The sequence below is a fragment of the Populus trichocarpa genome, chromosome 1 (genome assembly GCF_000002775.5).
Source record: "Populus trichocarpa isolate Nisqually-1 chromosome 1, P.trichocarpa_v4.1, whole genome shotgun sequence".
NCBI lineage: Eukaryota > Viridiplantae > Streptophyta > Magnoliopsida > Malpighiales > Salicaceae > Populus > Populus trichocarpa.
In genome coordinates, this window is record NC_037285.2 from 44,541,986 (window position 1) to 44,560,264 (window position 18,279).

General features: G+C 33.9%; 2 protein-coding genes across 4 annotated transcripts; one reads left to right on the plus strand and one right to left on the minus strand.

Annotated features, from left to right (window-relative positions):
• The first annotated feature begins 1,023 nt into the window (after positions 1-1,023).
• Positions 1,024-10,443, plus strand: LOC18095895 (uncharacterized). Of its 3 annotated transcripts, XM_024589043.2 has the most exons (20): positions 1,028-1,467; positions 1,671-1,759; positions 1,915-2,024; positions 2,120-2,174; positions 3,056-3,144; positions 3,453-3,519; positions 3,600-3,662; positions 3,873-4,043; positions 4,197-4,290; positions 4,375-4,454; positions 4,566-4,641; positions 4,981-5,024; positions 5,701-5,768; positions 6,430-6,515; positions 6,603-6,760; positions 6,844-8,179; positions 8,290-8,573; positions 9,064-9,261; positions 9,347-9,503; positions 9,915-10,443. In XM_024589043.2, the coding sequence occupies exons 1-20, from the start codon at positions 1,356-1,358 to the stop codon at positions 10,211-10,213; spliced, it is 3,636 nt and encodes a 1,211-aa protein (XP_024444811.2). In that variant the 5' UTR covers positions 1,028-1,355; the 3' UTR covers positions 10,214-10,443. The 3 variants fall into 3 exon arrangements, 2 of the variants coding, with proteins under 2 accessions (XP_024444811.2, XP_024444819.2); XR_002978756.2 differs by lacking the exons at positions 9,347-9,503; positions 9,915-10,443 and adding an exon at positions 8,872-8,963 and having other exon boundaries at positions 1,024-1,467; positions 9,064-9,210; XM_024589051.2 differs by lacking the exons at positions 1,028-1,467; positions 1,671-1,759; positions 1,915-2,024; positions 2,120-2,174; positions 3,056-3,144 and having other exon boundaries at positions 3,938-4,043.
• A 2,155-nt stretch (positions 10,444-12,598) lies between these two features.
• LOC18095896 (polycomb group protein FIE1) lies at positions 12,599-16,605 on the minus strand. Its single transcript, XM_006370555.3, has 13 exons — positions 16,280-16,605; positions 15,655-15,720; positions 15,425-15,547; positions 15,059-15,139; positions 14,895-14,987; positions 14,689-14,764; positions 14,347-14,426; positions 14,189-14,260; positions 13,625-13,684; positions 13,382-13,478; positions 13,156-13,219; positions 12,988-13,047; positions 12,599-12,883 (listed from the first exon to the last, which is right to left on the minus strand). The coding sequence occupies exons 1-13, from the start codon at positions 16,454-16,456 to the stop codon at positions 12,817-12,819; spliced, it is 1,116 nt and encodes a 371-aa protein (XP_006370617.1). The 5' UTR covers positions 16,457-16,605; the 3' UTR covers positions 12,599-12,816.
• Positions 16,606-18,279: the final 1,674 nt, after the last annotated feature.

Below are 18,279 nucleotides of genomic sequence, written 5' to 3' on the forward strand. Positions count from 1 at the left end.
TACTCCCCTGTCTTGATCCATCGATTGCATCAGCAAGCGTTTGGACGTTGTTGGAAAGTATTTTAATACTGTTATATAAAAGATCGAAGAAATCATCGTTTTTTGAACGTGAAAGCCATTTGATTCAAGAGCATATAATTGTACTTTTATTTTAAATTATTTTTTATATATTTTTAAATTGTTTGATGTATTAATATTAAAAATAAAATTTAAAAAATAAAAAATATTTTGAAAAAATAACTAAAAATAGAAGAAGGTGGGTTTCCTGCACCTCGTAAAGCATGGTGTTCTTGCTTTTTTGCGTTTTGTGGTCACGTTCAGGAATGTCAAGAAATTAGCTGGATTCTAGAAATTAGCTGGCAAGAAATTAGCTGAGACAGAATGAACACGGTTCACGCACCATTTACTAGTGCTGTCTTTCAATAAAAGATATATTCACTTATCATATCACATCACATATTTTCACTTCTCATTTAATAATAATAATAATAATAATAATAAGTTTCATTAAAAAAAAGAAAGAAAGTAAAGAAGATAAAAGTTACAAGTTTTTTTTTTAATAATGAGTACTAATATTGCAGATTATTTGAAGATTCAAATTAATATTAATTTAAAAAATTAAATTTTTTTTTAAGTTAAAGAAAGTTAATAATATTGACACTAATACTAGTAATAGCACTAATAATTCTTTTGATAATAATAGTAATAATAATAAATTTTTTAGGAATAAAAAGAAAGATGGAGATAATAAAATTAATTTTAATTTATATAATACATCAGTAAATTATTTATTTTAGGTTTGTTAATTACTAGTTAATGAAAATTTATGAAAATAAATAATTGTATTATATTTTTAATTTATTTAAAATATTTATTAATTTTTACTTGAAATATTTATTTTAAAGTATTTAAAATATCAATACAAAAAGTTTACTTATAATTTTATAATTTATTTTTACTAGTTTATATTGTATTTGTTTTTTTTTAGTGTTAAAAACACATTTTTAAAAACTGTTAGCTCTTACACGGACAAATCCACCCCAGACATCTATCGCCAGGACCCTGACACGCACCCCGCGATCCGATGTACCGTGCCCCCGCTTTCTCACACCTACTAACCGACACTCTCTCGCATGTGCCACACCGCCACCCTCCCTTTCACTCTTCCTTCAGATTCCAAAACTGTAAAACCAAAACTGAACCATTAGACCCACACACGCACTCTGCATTAATCAACAAAATTCCCCAGCTTCACCGATTCGTTTCTTCAAAAAATCGCTTCTTCTTCTGCATGTGAATGTGATTCTTCGATCTAAAAATCTCTCATTTGGAGGTGACGCCATCATCATCAATTAATGGAGGCGATACTGGCATGCGCGTTAGAGTACACGCTCAAGTACTGGCTCAAATCTTTCTCTAGAGACCAGTTTAAGCTTCAAGGCCGGACAGTGCAACTTTCTAATTTAGGTAACTTTCATTTTTGTTTTTGCTTTCTTAATCGTGATTCATTCATTCTGGAAATTTTCGTATTTTGATTTAATGAGAGAGGAATCCTAAGTTATTATTCTTTTTTTTTTTTTTAATTTTTTGCAAGGTTAAATCTGGAATTAGAATTTTCTCGTCTGTTTAAGAAGAAATTTTGGATTTGATTTTGATTTTTTTTTGGTCAGAAATAAATGGAGACGCTTTGCACGCGAGTATGGGATTGCCGCCGGCGCTGAATGTAACAAAGGCGAAAGTAGGCAAATTCGAGATAATTGTAAGTGTTTTCCTTAGCTATTAATGTAATTAAAATTTTTTGAGACATTTTGTGATTATTTGTTGATTAGCAGTTAATCTTAGTGGTGTAAAAAATTGAAATGTTTATTTTTTATGGGCTTAACTACATTTTGCTTTTCTTTCCCCTTTTCTCAGCTTCCGTATGTAAGTTATGTACAAGTAGAACCGATTGTTATTCAAATTGATAAGCTCGATTTGGTCTTAGAGGAGAATAGTGATTTAGATGGGAGCAGCAGTCCCAACAGGTAATGTGCTTTTGTGCGGGTTTAATTTTTGAAGTGATTGTTATGCTATTGGTTCAAAGTTAAAGATTACCTGTGTTTACTTTTTAATGTTGCAGTTCACAATTGTCTGGTGATTCCAGCAAGAGTAGCGGTTATGGATTTGCTGATAAGGTTAGGTGACATCTAGGGTGCGATTGCATTTTATTTCTGATATTTGGAATTCAGTGACTGCAGCCTGCATCTGAAAATCTAATTTTTCTCCAAGCCCCAATTTGCGCCAAATTCTCTATATGAAAGGCCTGTAACTTGTTAGTATGTCAAAATTGAATTAGGACATGCAGAAGAGTCTTTCTGGTGCAAAGAAAGAGTAAGAGGAGATGAATTGCAGAAACTAATCTCATAAATACACGGACTGTTCTGATGCTGAAACTTTTCTCAGGGGAATTCAACCATAAAATAACCTAGTAAGGCAGTGAACGGACAAAAAATATTGAAATCGTCAAAGAAAGGGGAAGGCAGAAAGTGAGCATAGTAGTTTCTCATCCTCAAACCAGTGTTTTCTGTATTGGCGCACACACAGAGTCCTTCCTTGGCGGTTAAAAAATGATTTATATATAGTTAAATGAGGAATTGCTAAAAATGGAGCATAATTAACCTCCTTGATAAACATGGATTTTCAAACTATAATGTGTTAAATGATTAACCATTGCACTGACTGAAGTTTTGAATTAGAAAGGAACTTAATGGAATGGATTGATCTAGCTGCCCTCAATTATTTTGAATCTGACACCTAATGAATTCAGTTTTGAATTTGACATGACCAACACGAGTCATGTATCTCTGCATATATGCGCTGCTCTTCCGTTGCTTATGATTTGTATGCGTGCAGGTAATTTGTATTAGTATGAAACATATCTCAGGATATATGTCTATAAGAGTTTGGGTGAAAGTGTTTATGCACCGTGGCAACCCAACAATTTTTCAATCGTATTTTATTACATTCAAAGCAATGTAGAAATTTGGATTCAACAGTTTGCTTTTATTATTACCAGATTGCAGATGGAATGACCATTCAGATTACCACTGTTAATCTTCTACTTGAAACACGTGGGGGTGTTCAACGTGGGGGAGGGGCTGCCTGGTAAGTTGTTGTCTTCTCCCTCATTATATAGACATTTGGGAATTAACTTTTCTGTTTATATAAATGCAAACATTCTATCTTTTTTTATTTATCTCAGCATCCTTAACTGCCGTTGGCTCTACAACGTTTTCAATATAAAATACTAGCTGTTTAATGATGTTTACATAAGGATCAGATTTTTGTTTGAATTAACCTTAGCATAATGTTTTCATGATTCACGGAAATCTTAAGTGATGCAGTACGTTGTTCCAATTTTTTTTTTTGAGAGAACTTGGATGGACACTTATCTATATCTTGTCCATCTCCAGGGCTTCACCACTGGCATCAATTACTATACACAACCTTTTATTGTATACCACAAATGAAAACTGGCAGGTAATTTTGCTGCAGCCTCTTAGCCTCAAACCTTGACCGCTTTCTTGTGTTTTTATTTTTTTATTTTGTTTATATTACAGGTAGTAAACCTTAAGGAAGCACGTGACTTCTCCACTAACAAAAAGTTCATATATGCATTCAAGGTAACATACAAGCTTTTGACAATACAGTGATGCACATAATTTAAATATTGTGTATCGAAGAGGGCTTTTCTACTGTTTGTGGTAGGGGTGAAGCCTGTAGCGTGGCTTATTTACTTAATGAATTTGTGAGGTAGGACTGTAGGAAATGTGTGTGTCTCCTGCTTGCTTTATTTGAAGCATCTAATCGATGATGCATTCTTTCCTTGATAGAAACTTGAATGGGAATCTTTATCTGTTGATCTCCTGCCTCATCCTGATATGTTCACCGATGCCAGTTTAGCTCGTGCTGAGGAGGGAGCCTCCCAGAGAGATGATGATGGTGCAAAGCGAGTTTTCTTTGGGGGAGAACGTTTTCTGGAAGGAATATCTGGAGAGGCTTATGTAATGTGAATCATAAGTTTTGAAGTAATTTTTTTTAATGATTTTTTCTTTGCTCTGGACCGTAGAGCAGTGTTATCGAGTCTTTTCCGGATTCACCTGTGCTGTGCAGTGACTGTGGTCGAATATATTTCCTAACTTGCTAATTTTTATCAGATCACAATTCAGAGAACTGAACTAAACAGTCCACTAGGGCTTGAGGTTCAGTTACATATTCCAGAAGCCGTCTGTCCTGCATTGAGTGAACCAGGTATACTTTAAATGTTTTCTTCCCATCCATTTCTTATATTTGGCATAAATGCAGCAAGTTGGTGACATAGTACTGTTTGAGCAGGACTACGTGCTCTTCTTCGCTTCATGACTGGGTTATATGTGTGTCTTAATAGAGGAGATGTGGGTCTACAGGCTCAGCAGGTTTATAGTTGTCCTTACTCTTACCCCTTTCTCTTGCATTTTAAAGTTTAACATGTCAAGATGAGTCTCAACTAAGTGCTCTGCTCTATTTTTCTCTGTGAATCCTGGCAGCGATCTACAGAAGCAGCAGGATGTTCTCTAGTCTCAATTGTTGTTGACCACATATTTCTCCGCATCAAAGATGCTGGTTTGTCTGTTTTTCTTTTGTCCTTAACTCAGTGTTCATATTTAGTTGTATTCTTCTATTAACATTTTGCTCATAAATATGCCTGAAACATTAATTTGATTTTCATTTGTGTTGTTTTTTTTCTGTCTATGGTACAACATATGACATTCTGTTTCTTAGAGTAAAATAACATATCTTATGAGTACATATCTCTTGACCTCATGCCACTTGTGGGCTGCATTTGTGGCCCAGAGTATGTGTAGAGGAGAGGATATGCAGCCAGAAACACATGATAGTTTTCTTTCTTAGCTTGTGCTTTCCACCACTCAAACTTTGCTAACGTTTGCAGTTTGCTTGCAGAGTTCCAGCTTGAACTTTTGATGCAGTCTCTCCTTTTTTCCCGGGTATTGTCTCATTCCTTATAAACATTGAGCTTTAAAACAACATTTTGTTTCTTTGTTGGTCCCATTTTCTTGTGGGTTATTGATAATCTATCATGTCTTAAGAAACCTAATAGCAACTGTGAGTAACCTTTCTGTCTTTAAATCCTGCATATGGTTTTTCTCAAATCATAATTAGGATTGAATTGAGTTAGACATTCAACCTTCTAATAAGACCATTCTCTTTGCCGGTCCGAAGTTTTTAGTTTAAGAATGTATTTTCTTTATCAAGTAACCTAAGAAGAAGTTAGATCTGATTTCTATTTTTCTTGAGAATGTGTTTTTTTAGCTCTCAAAAGAATCAATATGAGATAGCTGGAAATCAGTTGAGCTGTATAAGATAGTTGGAAAGGTTGATCCTTTATCTAAATGTTATTATACTTTTGAAATTTTTTATGTTACTTAGAAGGCAAAAACTTTAAATGCAGCTGTGCGGTGACACGGACTGAAGTAATTCTATTTTGATAAGTTCTAGTGAGCTCTAATGATATTATTCTATTTTGCATTTCCTATCTTAGAAGCTGCGAGTCTGAAATTCTTGAGCATTTTATGTTCTTTGTGCTTCCGAGTATTTCTGTTACGAATTGCATGGTGACATGATTTACCATTCTGAAATCTTATGCTTGGATGTAACTTGCAGGCCACAGTATCTGATGGAAAAATTGCCAATAATCTGACAAAGGTTATGCTTGGTGGAATGTTCTTGAGGTAAACTTCATTCTTCTTTGTTTGTCATTGTTTAGCACTGGTAAATATCTCTTCTCTTTCAAATAATCTGTTCTTGAGTCGAGTAGGCTCACTGGTCTGGCCTTTTATTTTGTTGTTAGCTGCTGTTTGGAGGATTAGCATTATGCCTGTGGCATTCCATTGTTGCGTGGTTACCACATATTTTCCTTTTCTCTGAACAACATACAGATACAAATGATACAAAAAACTGTATAAATAGAGTGGTGTCATTTCACTTGTATGGCAAGTGATGGCTTCATCACTTTCCATGTCACTGGATTAAAATTCTGTATAATTTTTTTTTGTTTTTAATAGAATTCTTCCTTTTGATTTGATTAGCCACAGAGTAGTTTCTATATTAGTTGGTCATCTTTAAATTGGAATGCAGTGGTGGAATGGATAACACCTGACCAAAACGGGATTGAATATTGGTTGGGTCAAGATGACCGTCATGGCATTGGACAGTGCAACCATTGTTTATCACCTTTTGACCTTTTTGTTTTTTCTTAAAGTTTTCACATGATTAATTTTAGACCAGATGAAAAATGGCCTTCTTGGGCAATAAAACAACAGGGACTTGATTTTGAGTTGATTTGATCATATGTAGCTGGGTTTAATGACTTTGTAAACTGCTGAAATGTAGGGACACCTTCTCACGCCCTCCTTGCACTTTACTGCAACCATCCCTGCAAGCTATCACAAAACATGTTGCACGGATTCCTGATTTTGGTACTATTCAATCAAATGAATGCGTTTCTAGTTAGGACTGAAGATAAATCATTAAAGTTGATCGTGCTTATTTAATTGTATTCACAGCAAAGGATTTTTGCCCTCCTATATATCCTCTGGGAGACCACCAGTGGCAGAAAAGTGTTGGTATTCCTTTGATATGCCTCCACTCTCTTCAGGCTAAGCCCTCTCCAGTCCCACCATGTTTTGCTTCACAAACAGTTATCACATGTCAGCCTCTTATGGTATGCATCGATAATCTCAGTAGTTGGTGTTTTTTCTTCTTTTTGTACTCTCTTCTAATCACCATTTCTCGTTGTTTGCTCAGATTCACCTTCAAGAAGAATCATGTTTGAGGATATCTTCCTTCTTAGCTGATGGCATTGTTATCAATCCTGGGGATGTGTTACCTGATTTTTCAGTAAATTCCTTGGTATTTGTTCTCAAGGAATTAGATGTTATTGTTCCGTTGGATGTGAGTCAATCAAACAACCCAACTGAAAATGGAAACTCTACTTTTCACAATGTGTTTGCTGGAGCAAGGCTTCGCATTGAAAATTTGTTCTTCTCAGAGTCGCCAACACTAAAACTCAGGCTACTGAAGCTGGAGAAGGATCCTGCTTGCTTTTATCTCTGGGAGGGACAACCAATTGATGCTAGCCAGAAAAAATGGACTACTGGAGCATCGCACCTTACACTGTCTCTGGAAACATCTACCAACTTAAATGGGACACCAAGTTCCAATGGGATGAGCTCAGGCTCATGGAGATGCATTGAACTACAAGATGCTTCTGTGGAAGTTGCCATGATATCGGCTGATGGGAGTCCATTAACAAATGTTCCTCCCCCTGGTGGTATTGTCAGAGTTGGAGTTGCTTGTCAACAATATCTTTCCAACACTTCTGTTGAGCAGCTATTCTTTGTCCTTGATCTTTATGCATATTTTGGCAGGGTTTGTGAAAAGATTGTCTCAGTTGGCAAGGATAAGAGACCAAAGATAACTAGGAATGGATCTTCTGGTGTTAGGCTAATGGATAAGGTTCCCTGTGACACTGCAGTAAGCTTAGCAGTGAAGGAACTACGACTTCGATTTTTAGAATCTTCTGCCTCAGATATTGAGGGAATGCCTTTGGTTCAATTTATTGGGGAAGATCTTTACATAAAAGTTTCTCATAGAACCCTTGGTGGTGCCATTGTTATTTCATCCTCTGTATACTGGCAGAGTGTTGAGGTGGACTGTGTAGAGACCGAGGGAAGCTTGGCACATGAAAATGGCATGCTGACAAGTTCCGTTGAAAATGGTCGTCTTGTAACTGCGAATGGATACCCTCAACTAAGAGCTGTGTTTTGGGTGCATAATGGACAGAAATACCAAGCAAATGGTATTGCTTGTACAATCCCATTTCTAGACACAAGCATGGTACACATGATTCCATTAAGCGAACAGGATCAAGAGTGCCATAGTTTAAGTGTTTCTGCCTGTATATCTGGTGTCCGCCTGGGTGGAGGAATGAACCATGCTGAAGCTCTACTCCATCGGTTTGGAATATTGGGGCCCGATGGTGGTCCAGGGGAGGGGCTTTCTAAAGGGCTAGAAAATTTATCAACTGGGCCACTTTCTAAACTTTTTAAAGGGTCCCCTCTTATTGATAATCTAAAAGAAGGTATGGTGCAACCTACATAATTGGTCGGTCATTATTATGCAGTACTGCTTAGGCTCTGTTTTAATTTCCACTTCAGTTGCTGCTGTCTTATCTCTTCATCAATTCTACAGATGGAAGTTTAATAGATGGCAAAGATGGAGTTTTACACCTCAGATTGCCAGATGATGTGGATGTGTGCATAGAATTAAAAGACTGGTTATTTGCTCTTGAAGGTGCACAGGAGATGGCAGGTGGGTGGTTCTTTTACAACAACGAAGATGTGGGAAGAGAAGAGAGGTGTTGGCACGCATCTTTCCAAAGTTTGCAGTTAAAAGCGAAAAGTAGTCCGAAGATAGAGTTGAATGGAAAAGAAAAACCAAATGGAAAACTGAAATATCCTGTGGAATTAGTTACAGTAAGGAACTCTCTCTCTCTCGGATTTAATGGTAATATTGGTTTTGCAAAGCTGCAAAAAACTTTACTGGTAGTGTTGTTTGGATTTATCCTTTGTAAAATCAGTTTACATGTTTGCCAATTCTCTGTCAGCTTTTACCAATATTATAGACTTGCGAGTACATTGGGTTATCACCGCATTTCATACACGTCTTTGTTCAAGTGGCTTCACTTTTAGCGGGTCTTCTTTTGGGGGATTCAATAGATTTCATAGTTTTAGGCTTAACTGGGAGTATAATTTACTTTTGGCAATTTCATAGTTTTAGGCCTGCAGAACTGCTTGATTTGGGGGTTGAGACTCAGATAAAGAAGTGGAGGATGTGTGTGTTATACTTTCTATTGTTCTTACAAGGTCAGGTGTTGATTAGGCAATATGTGTGGATTCAATTTCAGTTTATGCAGATATTGTGTCTCTAACTTGCTATTTTTAAACACTGGGATTGTGCCTGTAGGTTGGTGTGGAAGGTTTGCAGACATTGAAGCCACAGGGACAAAAGGGCATTTCTACTCCTGCAAATGGGATAAAGGAAGTTGTGGAGACATCTGGAGGAATCAATCTTGAAGTTCGGATGGTGGCATCGGAGGAAAACATTGATGACGAGATGGCCAAGTGGGCTGTGGAAAACTTGAAATTTTCTGTCAAGCAACCAGTAATGAGATACAAACTTCCCTGATATTTGATCAGTGGCTCTTACCTTAAATGGAACCTGACATTTCATAATTTATTCCTTGTAGATTGAGGCTGTTGTGACCAAAGATGAGTTCCAGCACCTTGCTTTGTTGTGCAAGTCAGAAGTTGATGCGATGGGTCGGATAGCTGCTGGTTTCCTGAGGCTACTCAAGTTTGAACGGTCAATTGGCCAGTCAGCCATAGATCAACTTAGCAACCTTGGTACAGTCTAATTGTTTTTTACAAGCTCCTTGTCTATACTTTCTTACTCGTTTTAATAAATACACACATAATACTGTCCTATAATTCATAAGTTAGTTTCAAAACTAGAGCGTGGGATTTGGAAGCATGAGAAGTTGTGGTTTAACAGCTGTTAGACTGGAAATTGATATGAGTGGGATGTCTGAGTTGAGGTTCTTGGCTTGATATGCAAGGACTGTTTAATAGTGGACTAGAGGACTAAAATGTGCACCTGTAACGGATAATGTGCACAGGCCTTTTTCATTGAGTTCTAGTTGAGGAATATATGATTAAGGTTCCTCGGGTTGAGCTTTTCTTCTCTATATGGCTCTGATATTTGCTTTTTACATATTTTGCAAGGCTTTGTATTTATCAATTTATTATGCCTTGCAGGAAGTGAGGGCTTTGACAAGATTTTCACCCCAGACAGGCTCAGCAGGGGTGCTAGTCCTGCCAGCATTGCTTTCTCTCCGTCATCGTATCTGGTTAATGAAAGCCCACAAACAACCATGGAATCAACAGTAACTTCCCTCAAGGAAGCACTTTTGGATTCACAGGCCAAATTGGCTGCCCTTATTACTGATTTATCCATTTCAGAATCCTCTATACAGCATCTTGCTGATATTAAACAACTAAGTCAGAAGCTTGAAATCATGCAGAGTTTGGTGATGCAATTACAGACCAAAATCTGAACGATCTCAATTCCTTGCTGTAAAGTTTTGGGATACAAATGGATCCAATGGATATAGTATACAGATTCTTTCTTGTATATATATTATAGGCATAGATGCATGATGAGTATTGCAATGAGGCAAAATTGAGATATTTTCATTTGTTGTAAAGAGTTTTGTATCCTAGGTGACCAGTTACCATACGAGTAATAGTTCAATTTTTCAATAAACATGTTTTGTGCTTCGCGTAACGAGTTTCATTTCTGGTGGTTTTTCCTGTCATAACTGAGTTTATATTGACAGCTTAAACCCTGCTGTTTAAAATCTTGGTCACGGAGCTGATCAATTTTTTCACTGATTGCAGATATTAGCAGGTTTTCAGAAGCGGCTTCCTGCGGGGAATTTGTTATTAGCGTTGCAGAGAGTTTGGTCTGAATTTCATACAGTTCTCTCTCTGTTATATCAACAAACATCTCATAGACACTCCAAGATATAACGTGCTGTAGAAAGTTTGTAGCTTGAATTGCTTGAGCTTCTACACCTGGAAACCAAAATTGGTTTTTCTAGATACAGCTAAAACCCAAAAAATAAAACATTTCTCTCTCTCATATCCCACAAGGAAATTGGAGAAATAAACAGAAATTTCCATTAATTTCTTCATATGGAATTAGGGTTTAAAATGGAACCAATTAATACCCCTGCCTTTTTCTTCATAGTATTGGGATATGGTTGAGATTTGAACCCAGATCAATAAATTTCTTTATTTTTTATTTTAAGAGCTACCATGAAAAAGAAAAATGTTTCTTCAATTTAAGATCAAAGAAAGAAAAAAACAAGGGAAAATTAATATTTTTGATCCAAATTTATTTGCCATTTTCAGCTGCTTCTCTGCAAGTTCGTATACATAGCTAGGGCTTTCTCGTACCACCTGTTGTGATTTATACAAGAAAATAATTAAAATTCACAAGCCACCACCACATCAGTTGGTAAAATACTGTTGTTAAATCAAGTCTTGCCATTTCAGCCTCAAATTTGATTGTCTTGAAGTTTATGTCAAATTATTAACAAAACTCTAAATGAAGTGTGTTTTGGAATGATGAAATATCATCTAAATGAAGTGTTTAATAAAAAAAAATCTAAAAGATAAAATAACAATCATAGTTAAATAAAACATGATAAAATTTAAGTGTTAGTATACATATAAAATTTATGATATAAAATGTAATTTCTCAAAGTATAATAGAAAAGTAAAAAACATTATCAATTCTTAGGAAGTTTTTCTTTTTTCTAATTATTCTTATATTTTGATTTTCACCACCATCATTTTAATTATATATTTTTTTAAAATCATTTTGTGTAATTAATTTTTCTCCTTTAATCTCATCTTTTAGCATTTAATTTGCGGAGAATTAAGTTTTATGATTTTTTTTTATTTATGGTACTTTCATTCTAATGACTTACATCATAAGTTTGAAAAATTAATGCGAGTTAATATTTTTATTTGCTTATTTTTCTTTTTGATTTTATCTTTTGACTTTTTTCTTACAAAAATAATATTAGTTTTGTGATTTTCTTCAATTCTTTCCTATTAAGTTATCCCGATCTTATGACTTGAGCTACAAGTTTTACAATTTAACTACTAATTGGCTCACCTTTTATTACTCGGGTTATATGTCTATCACGCTAACTCGGGTTAATTCAGACATTTTTTCTTTGTTCATTTTTTATCCAACTTCGTACTTCCAAGGTTTTATTTTTCCAAGTTATCATGATTTTTTTCTATATAAAAATTTTATTCGTTTACTATTATTGCATGTTTTTTTTATCGTCTAATTAAAGTAAAATCATCTTATTAAAACCTGATTGGACCTATAACTCAAGTCATTTTTTTTTCTATTTCTTTTAAATGTACTTGCGACACTTAGAACATCGTTGCCCTTTTTTATTTTTTATTTTAATTAATTTTAATTTTAATTTTAATTAATATTTTTTAATGTTTTTTTTTAAATATTTATATTTCAATTATTCTGTCTCTATGATTTTTTCATTTTGCTTATTTAGTCTTCCTCAAATAGAAGTTTTTATTTAAATTTTTTTTTTTGTGTTTAATTTTTAAAGATATTATTCTAATAAATCTAGATTTTTTTTTTGTTTTATATAGATAAACTTTAATTTTTAAAATAAAATATTTATTTTTAAATAATATTTATAATACGTACAAACTCATATAATTTTTTTAAAATTTTCTCTTTTTATTACCTTTTAATTTAATAAAAAAAATTTAGTAAGAATAAATATCTCATATTACATCATTAAATATCTTAATTTATTCACATTAGTGATTGTTAATAATTTTTATTTATTTATTTACACATAGTTATCAATTTATTTAATTAGATGCTTGAATAAACATTTTAATTTATATTTTTAATTTTTTTATATAAAAAATATGTTGAAAAAGTTTACATATTCATTTTTCTTTTTTAAAAAATATGCAACCCACAACTAATCACGGGTCAAATAGCTGTTAGAATTCCAAATAAGTTACATTAGCCTTAAACCAGTCAACTAAAGCAGGTCAACTGTGACAGCAAATCTCCCAAGGGACCACTTGGATATAAACTTTAGGAAGGTGGTGGTATTGAATCCCAGCGCCATATTGACCCATCCTCACAGCAGCTAAGGATGGTGCTGCAACATTCAAAACCACAGAGAATTTAGCTATTTCACTAGCAACCACATTAAAATTTTCATGAAACATGAGGAAGTGGAGCAGTAGTTCATGTGGGAGTTACCTTCCATCAAAGGACATTGCAGTCTGTCTAACTGGAGATTTGGACTGAGCATGAGATAGCCTGAGAGAGAACCACAACTAGTGAATAAATGCATGTGAACACAGGGCATTGATGAAGTACGAGTTTCTTCCACAGCAGAAGAAGATAAACCATAAAAAAAACAAGGACCTTGCTATGAGAACAGGGGGGCTGCTTTGCAGTTCCCAAACATAGATCTTCCCTTCCCTATTCCCTGTCATATAGAATGCAGACAGATCAAGTCCCCACAAGAATTACGCACAACCTTAAATATAAAAAGGAAACAAGGGAATACTAATGTCAGTGAGTTTGGGAAATTATGTTTGCAAAAATCCATGGACAAGAATACCAAAAGCAACCACAAGGCTCTCATTACCTATGGCAGCTGCATTGTAATTGAAATCACAGGAAAATTTGATGAACCAGATATCACATTCTGGAACGGGGTATTTTTGAAGGATGTCGGCAGTACCCTAAATAGAAGATAGTTGAATGGCCAAGATTCATGTGGCCCACCAAAATCAGCAAGTGACAAGAAATATTATACATATTAATAAACAGAAGTGGATCAGAACTCTAAGATGTCTCCGGAAAAAAATATCAATGAAGAAACCCTAACCTCTCCAGGAGACTGTTCCTTCATTTTGGGTTCCCATAGCACAATCTCATTATCAACACTCTGCAGTTGTGCAAAACAACTTACAAGGATAAGCATGAATGTCACTGCAAATTCCCAGCAAGGGAAAATGCATAGATCAAGGGTGTCAGATTAGTATTTTTTTTAAAAAAGAACTATGATTCTCAGTTACCGATTCAAGTCTAATTTACCGATTCAAACAATTTTCTCACTACTTCCAGCTTCTCAAATGAAGTTATTGATGGTTGTTTTGAGGATTCAGGTGTATCATCTGCTTGAAGTATTTTCATCTAGGATCCCAAACTATTCACATCTTTCTAGGGGATGGTAAATGAGAGTTGGCATTAGACATAATACTAAACTCCTCCAATGCTACTGCCAAAATAAGTAGAATTTGTTGCAGAAATGATAAATTCTATACACAATTTTAAAGAGATTGACAAACAAAACTAGTTCAATAATAGCCGCCCAGGCAAATAGTACAAGGCATCCTTCTCAATTAATTTTTTTAGATCACAAAACACACTTTCATGAAGCAGTATTCACCTTTGACAGCATAAAATCACCAAGCCACCGATTACAATCAACGTAGTTTGAATGAACTGAAGCTATGAACACCTGAAAGACAAATAGTAACCTCATATGTCAAGGTAACATATTCCTCACTCTTATGTTGAAGGTTGAAGGAAAGGAAAGAAATTTACTGGAAACTGCACATATTTTGTGGGGAACTTTGAAGGACAATCTGTCCATGTAAAAGATTTCTCTACATATGTCCAAAACTCTGCACATAGGTAAATGACACCAAATAAAAAAAAGGAAGAAAAACACTTAAAAAATGATGCTTTTTAATTGAAGCACCTTTCTCTACAGTAAACGAGGACATTTGAAGCAAGGACTTAAATTTAAAACCTTCTACATTTCAATATATCATTTCTTTATAGTCTAAGCATCCAGTCAGACTGGACTGGATAAGGCCATTTTTCATACCAATAAAACTGAGTGTTGACAACACCAAATAAGACAGACCATAAGAAGTAGCATACCTTTCATTGACCAAATCTTAACGGTGTTGTCCATGCCACAACTAGCAATGCGATATATGTCTGAAGGATGGAAATCCTGCAATAACCACCACAACCCTAATCAGTTTCAATTGAGTTATGAGACAAGGAGTGATGAACTACTGAACACATAATAATATCTTCCTATTGCAGGAGTGGAGGCATAGCTCTACATCATCTAAACTTACCACACTCAAAACTTCATTGCGGTGACCACCAGCTCCAGCAAATATCAAAATGCAAATTCCAGTATGAACATTCCACAACCGAACTGATTCATCCTGGTCCAATCATACATTTGTCAATACGCACAAAAAGAACACATGAAAAAGAAAATGGTTATGTCACTTACTTTGCTTGCAGATATCACAAGTGATGGTTTCAGTGGCTGAGTCCGGATTTCATTTATCGAGTCCCCATGCCCAACAAAACTCTGCATAGTGCACATATATATGTATTTAATGATTGTGTATATTACTCATATAAAAGCAGCTCTAGAAAATTTCAACATCAAATAAACAGACACTAACCACTATAGAATTTTGTTTAATGATTCAGAAAAGAACAATAAAACTGAATTAAGCAGCATGTAAAATGAAAGATGCCAGAATTCTACCCTCTGTTTACAGATTGTGTCATGCCACTTCAGTAAAAAAAAATTGAGAGAAAGAAAGTCTACTTCTTTTGATATAAGCTACTGACTTAAGAAATAAGATACCTTGTGTATCTCCTCATTGCTGGCATTGATGACACGCATGATACCATTGATTCCTCCTGCCACAACGAATGGTGCACCATCAATGTTGCATGCCCAGCTCACCGTATAAAAAGACTCATCCTTCTGATCTACAAAGCACATGGAAATTCCAAATGTTCTTTAAGGAAACAGATTTACATTACTATTCACGAGCTCAGATAATAAAGCTAAAAACAACTGTATTTCCTTACATCTTCATCAACATAAGACTGCAATACTGCTATAACTCCCTCATCAAGACATTGATAAACAGTCACCTGAAGAAACAACAGCTTGTATCACCCAAAAAGCTCAAACCAATAATTTGAAAACAAAGAAGCAAGCATATCACAACTTTATTTAACAATCAAACACATTTCACCAGCACACACCCAACAAAAGATAAAAATATCCAGTGACCACATACCTTAACTCTAAGAGTTTTTTTTTTTTTTTTTTATTGCAATACCAATCAAAGTGCAATACCTTTGAAGCAACACAAATACAATTACACTATCAAATTCCTAAATTTCTCAAATACAATATTCTTTTCCAGAAAAAAAGTCTACAAATCAAGCTTAAAAGAAAGAAAAAATGGCACTTTGATCCAAGAAATCGATTCCTGTAAAGCATAAAAGCATCTATAACAAAGCTACAGTATTTACAACACCAACCACATAAAAGCTTGACTAAAGCTCTAATCTTTGCATCACAAACCTCGAAAACTCAAAAATCCAAAAACAACCCATAAAAGCAAACCGTTCAAATACTTAAGAAAACACCCAAAAGAATAAAAATAAACCAGAAGTACAAAAGAGGTTTTTTTCTATAGCATACCCGGTTGCCACCGACAGTGGCAAAGACATTGAAGTAGCGCGAGTCGATGAAGTTAAAAACAACAGCATATAAAGGCCTTTTGCCTTCTTGGAGTCTGTTGGTGAGTCTATACTCTCTCTTCTTTGATGGGGTTAGTGACCCTACTACTGGCTCGCAGCCTAACGCGATTTTTGCCATTTTCGATTCCCCAAAATCGCTTCTTTGAGGGTTTTTTTTGGCTTCCAGTTCAGGAACTGGGAGATTTGATTAATCACTAATCAGGCTTGTGATGTTCAGGAAGCTGGGCAGAAGGGTAATGTGTATGAATGACATGTCGTGTCAACCTTTAGTCATGAGGTTCGGGCGACGGGTTGCTTCGTTCATACTAGGTTACTGGCCACGCTGCGACAGCGGCTTGGAGTCTGGGCAATTGTTTTTTTAGAAAATAAAAAATAATATAATTAATTGTTTTTGATATTATTATTAAATTTAATATAATAATTTCAAATTAAAAGTTTTTAACGAGTTTTCAAATTAAATAACATGAAAATTATCTTGAAATAAACTTATTAATGAAATAGATTCAAATAATTTTTTTTTTAAATAGATAAATTTATATTAGTTAACTTGTGCCGGTTATGAATTTCATTGTGTTAAATTAATTTTTTTTATTATATAATAAAAAATATAAAAATTAGTTTATAATTAATTTAATATCAAATAATAAAATTTTAAAAAAATTAAAAAATAAAATCACCAATAAAATAATTAAAATAATTCATGAGCTTGTTGCTCAACAATGTCAACCAAATGAGCCACAAAACAATTGCATTAAAACATAATTAAAATAATATATTAATTTAATTCATTATTTATATGAATAATTAAACTATTTCATATTTTTTTAGTTATATTGATAATTTTATAAATAATAAACGGTCCAAAGTTTTTAGAAAGTAATTTTAGAAAAATATATTTAATTTTAAGTAAAACAATAAAAACGAATCCATAAAATTTAAATCTTTAAATACAATTATAAAAAAGAATACACTAAAACTCAAATTTGTATATTGCATGTCTTAATAGTTTTTATATTATATTTTTACATTTTACTGAAAAATTAAAGATAGCTTTGTCTTAATAACTTTTATACATAAAAACATTTCTTAGATAACTTTTTTATAAGAAAAAATTTCCTAATTTTTATTTTTATTTGCATTTCTTACTTTTTTTTCTTGGTTTCTAGTAAGATGTTAAGAAGTTATTAAAAATTAATATAAAGATATTTATTTATTAAGATATAATAGAAAATTAAAATACAATCATAAAAATTAACTTTTCCTTGCTTCTGAAAAAACAATTCAATTTTGTTATTTATCAACACATTAAACAATGGGAAATTTTCATAGTATATTTTATAGTTTTTAGACCGGTTCAATCCAAGATCAGGGTTTCAGATTTTGACTGGTTCACCAAGTCGCCCGGATCAATATTTTTTTTTTAAATCAAAACAACATTGTTTGAGTAAAAAAAAACAAAAATCAACGAGTTTCAAGCAGATTTTTAACTGGTTCTTGCCGGGTCAACCGACTGGGTCAGCCGGGTCACACTGAGTTTTTCCTTCCCTTGTTTTTTCTTCATCCCGGCCCGGTTGTTTTTTCTTCAACCCGGTCCGGTTTCATTTCTAGGTTGGCCGGGTTTTTAAACTATAGTATATTCCCTCTTTTGGCTAAGATGACTTTTTTTTTTAAAAAAAAAAAAACCCTTTAGAAATAAAATGTCATCATGAACCATAATGTATGGTGACAAATATTTACTTATTTAAAGAAAAGTGGAAAAAAAATGTAAAATTACTATTTATCACATTGGGATATTTTGCAAAAATCTTCTTTCATTGCTCACTTCAACAATAGGGACCATTGGCAAATTACTAATAGCTGGCCTTATCTTCTTCCTTTCACTTAGCTCAAGAGCACTTATGGCTTCCACTCTCTTTCACTACTAAAATCATCTACCAGCCA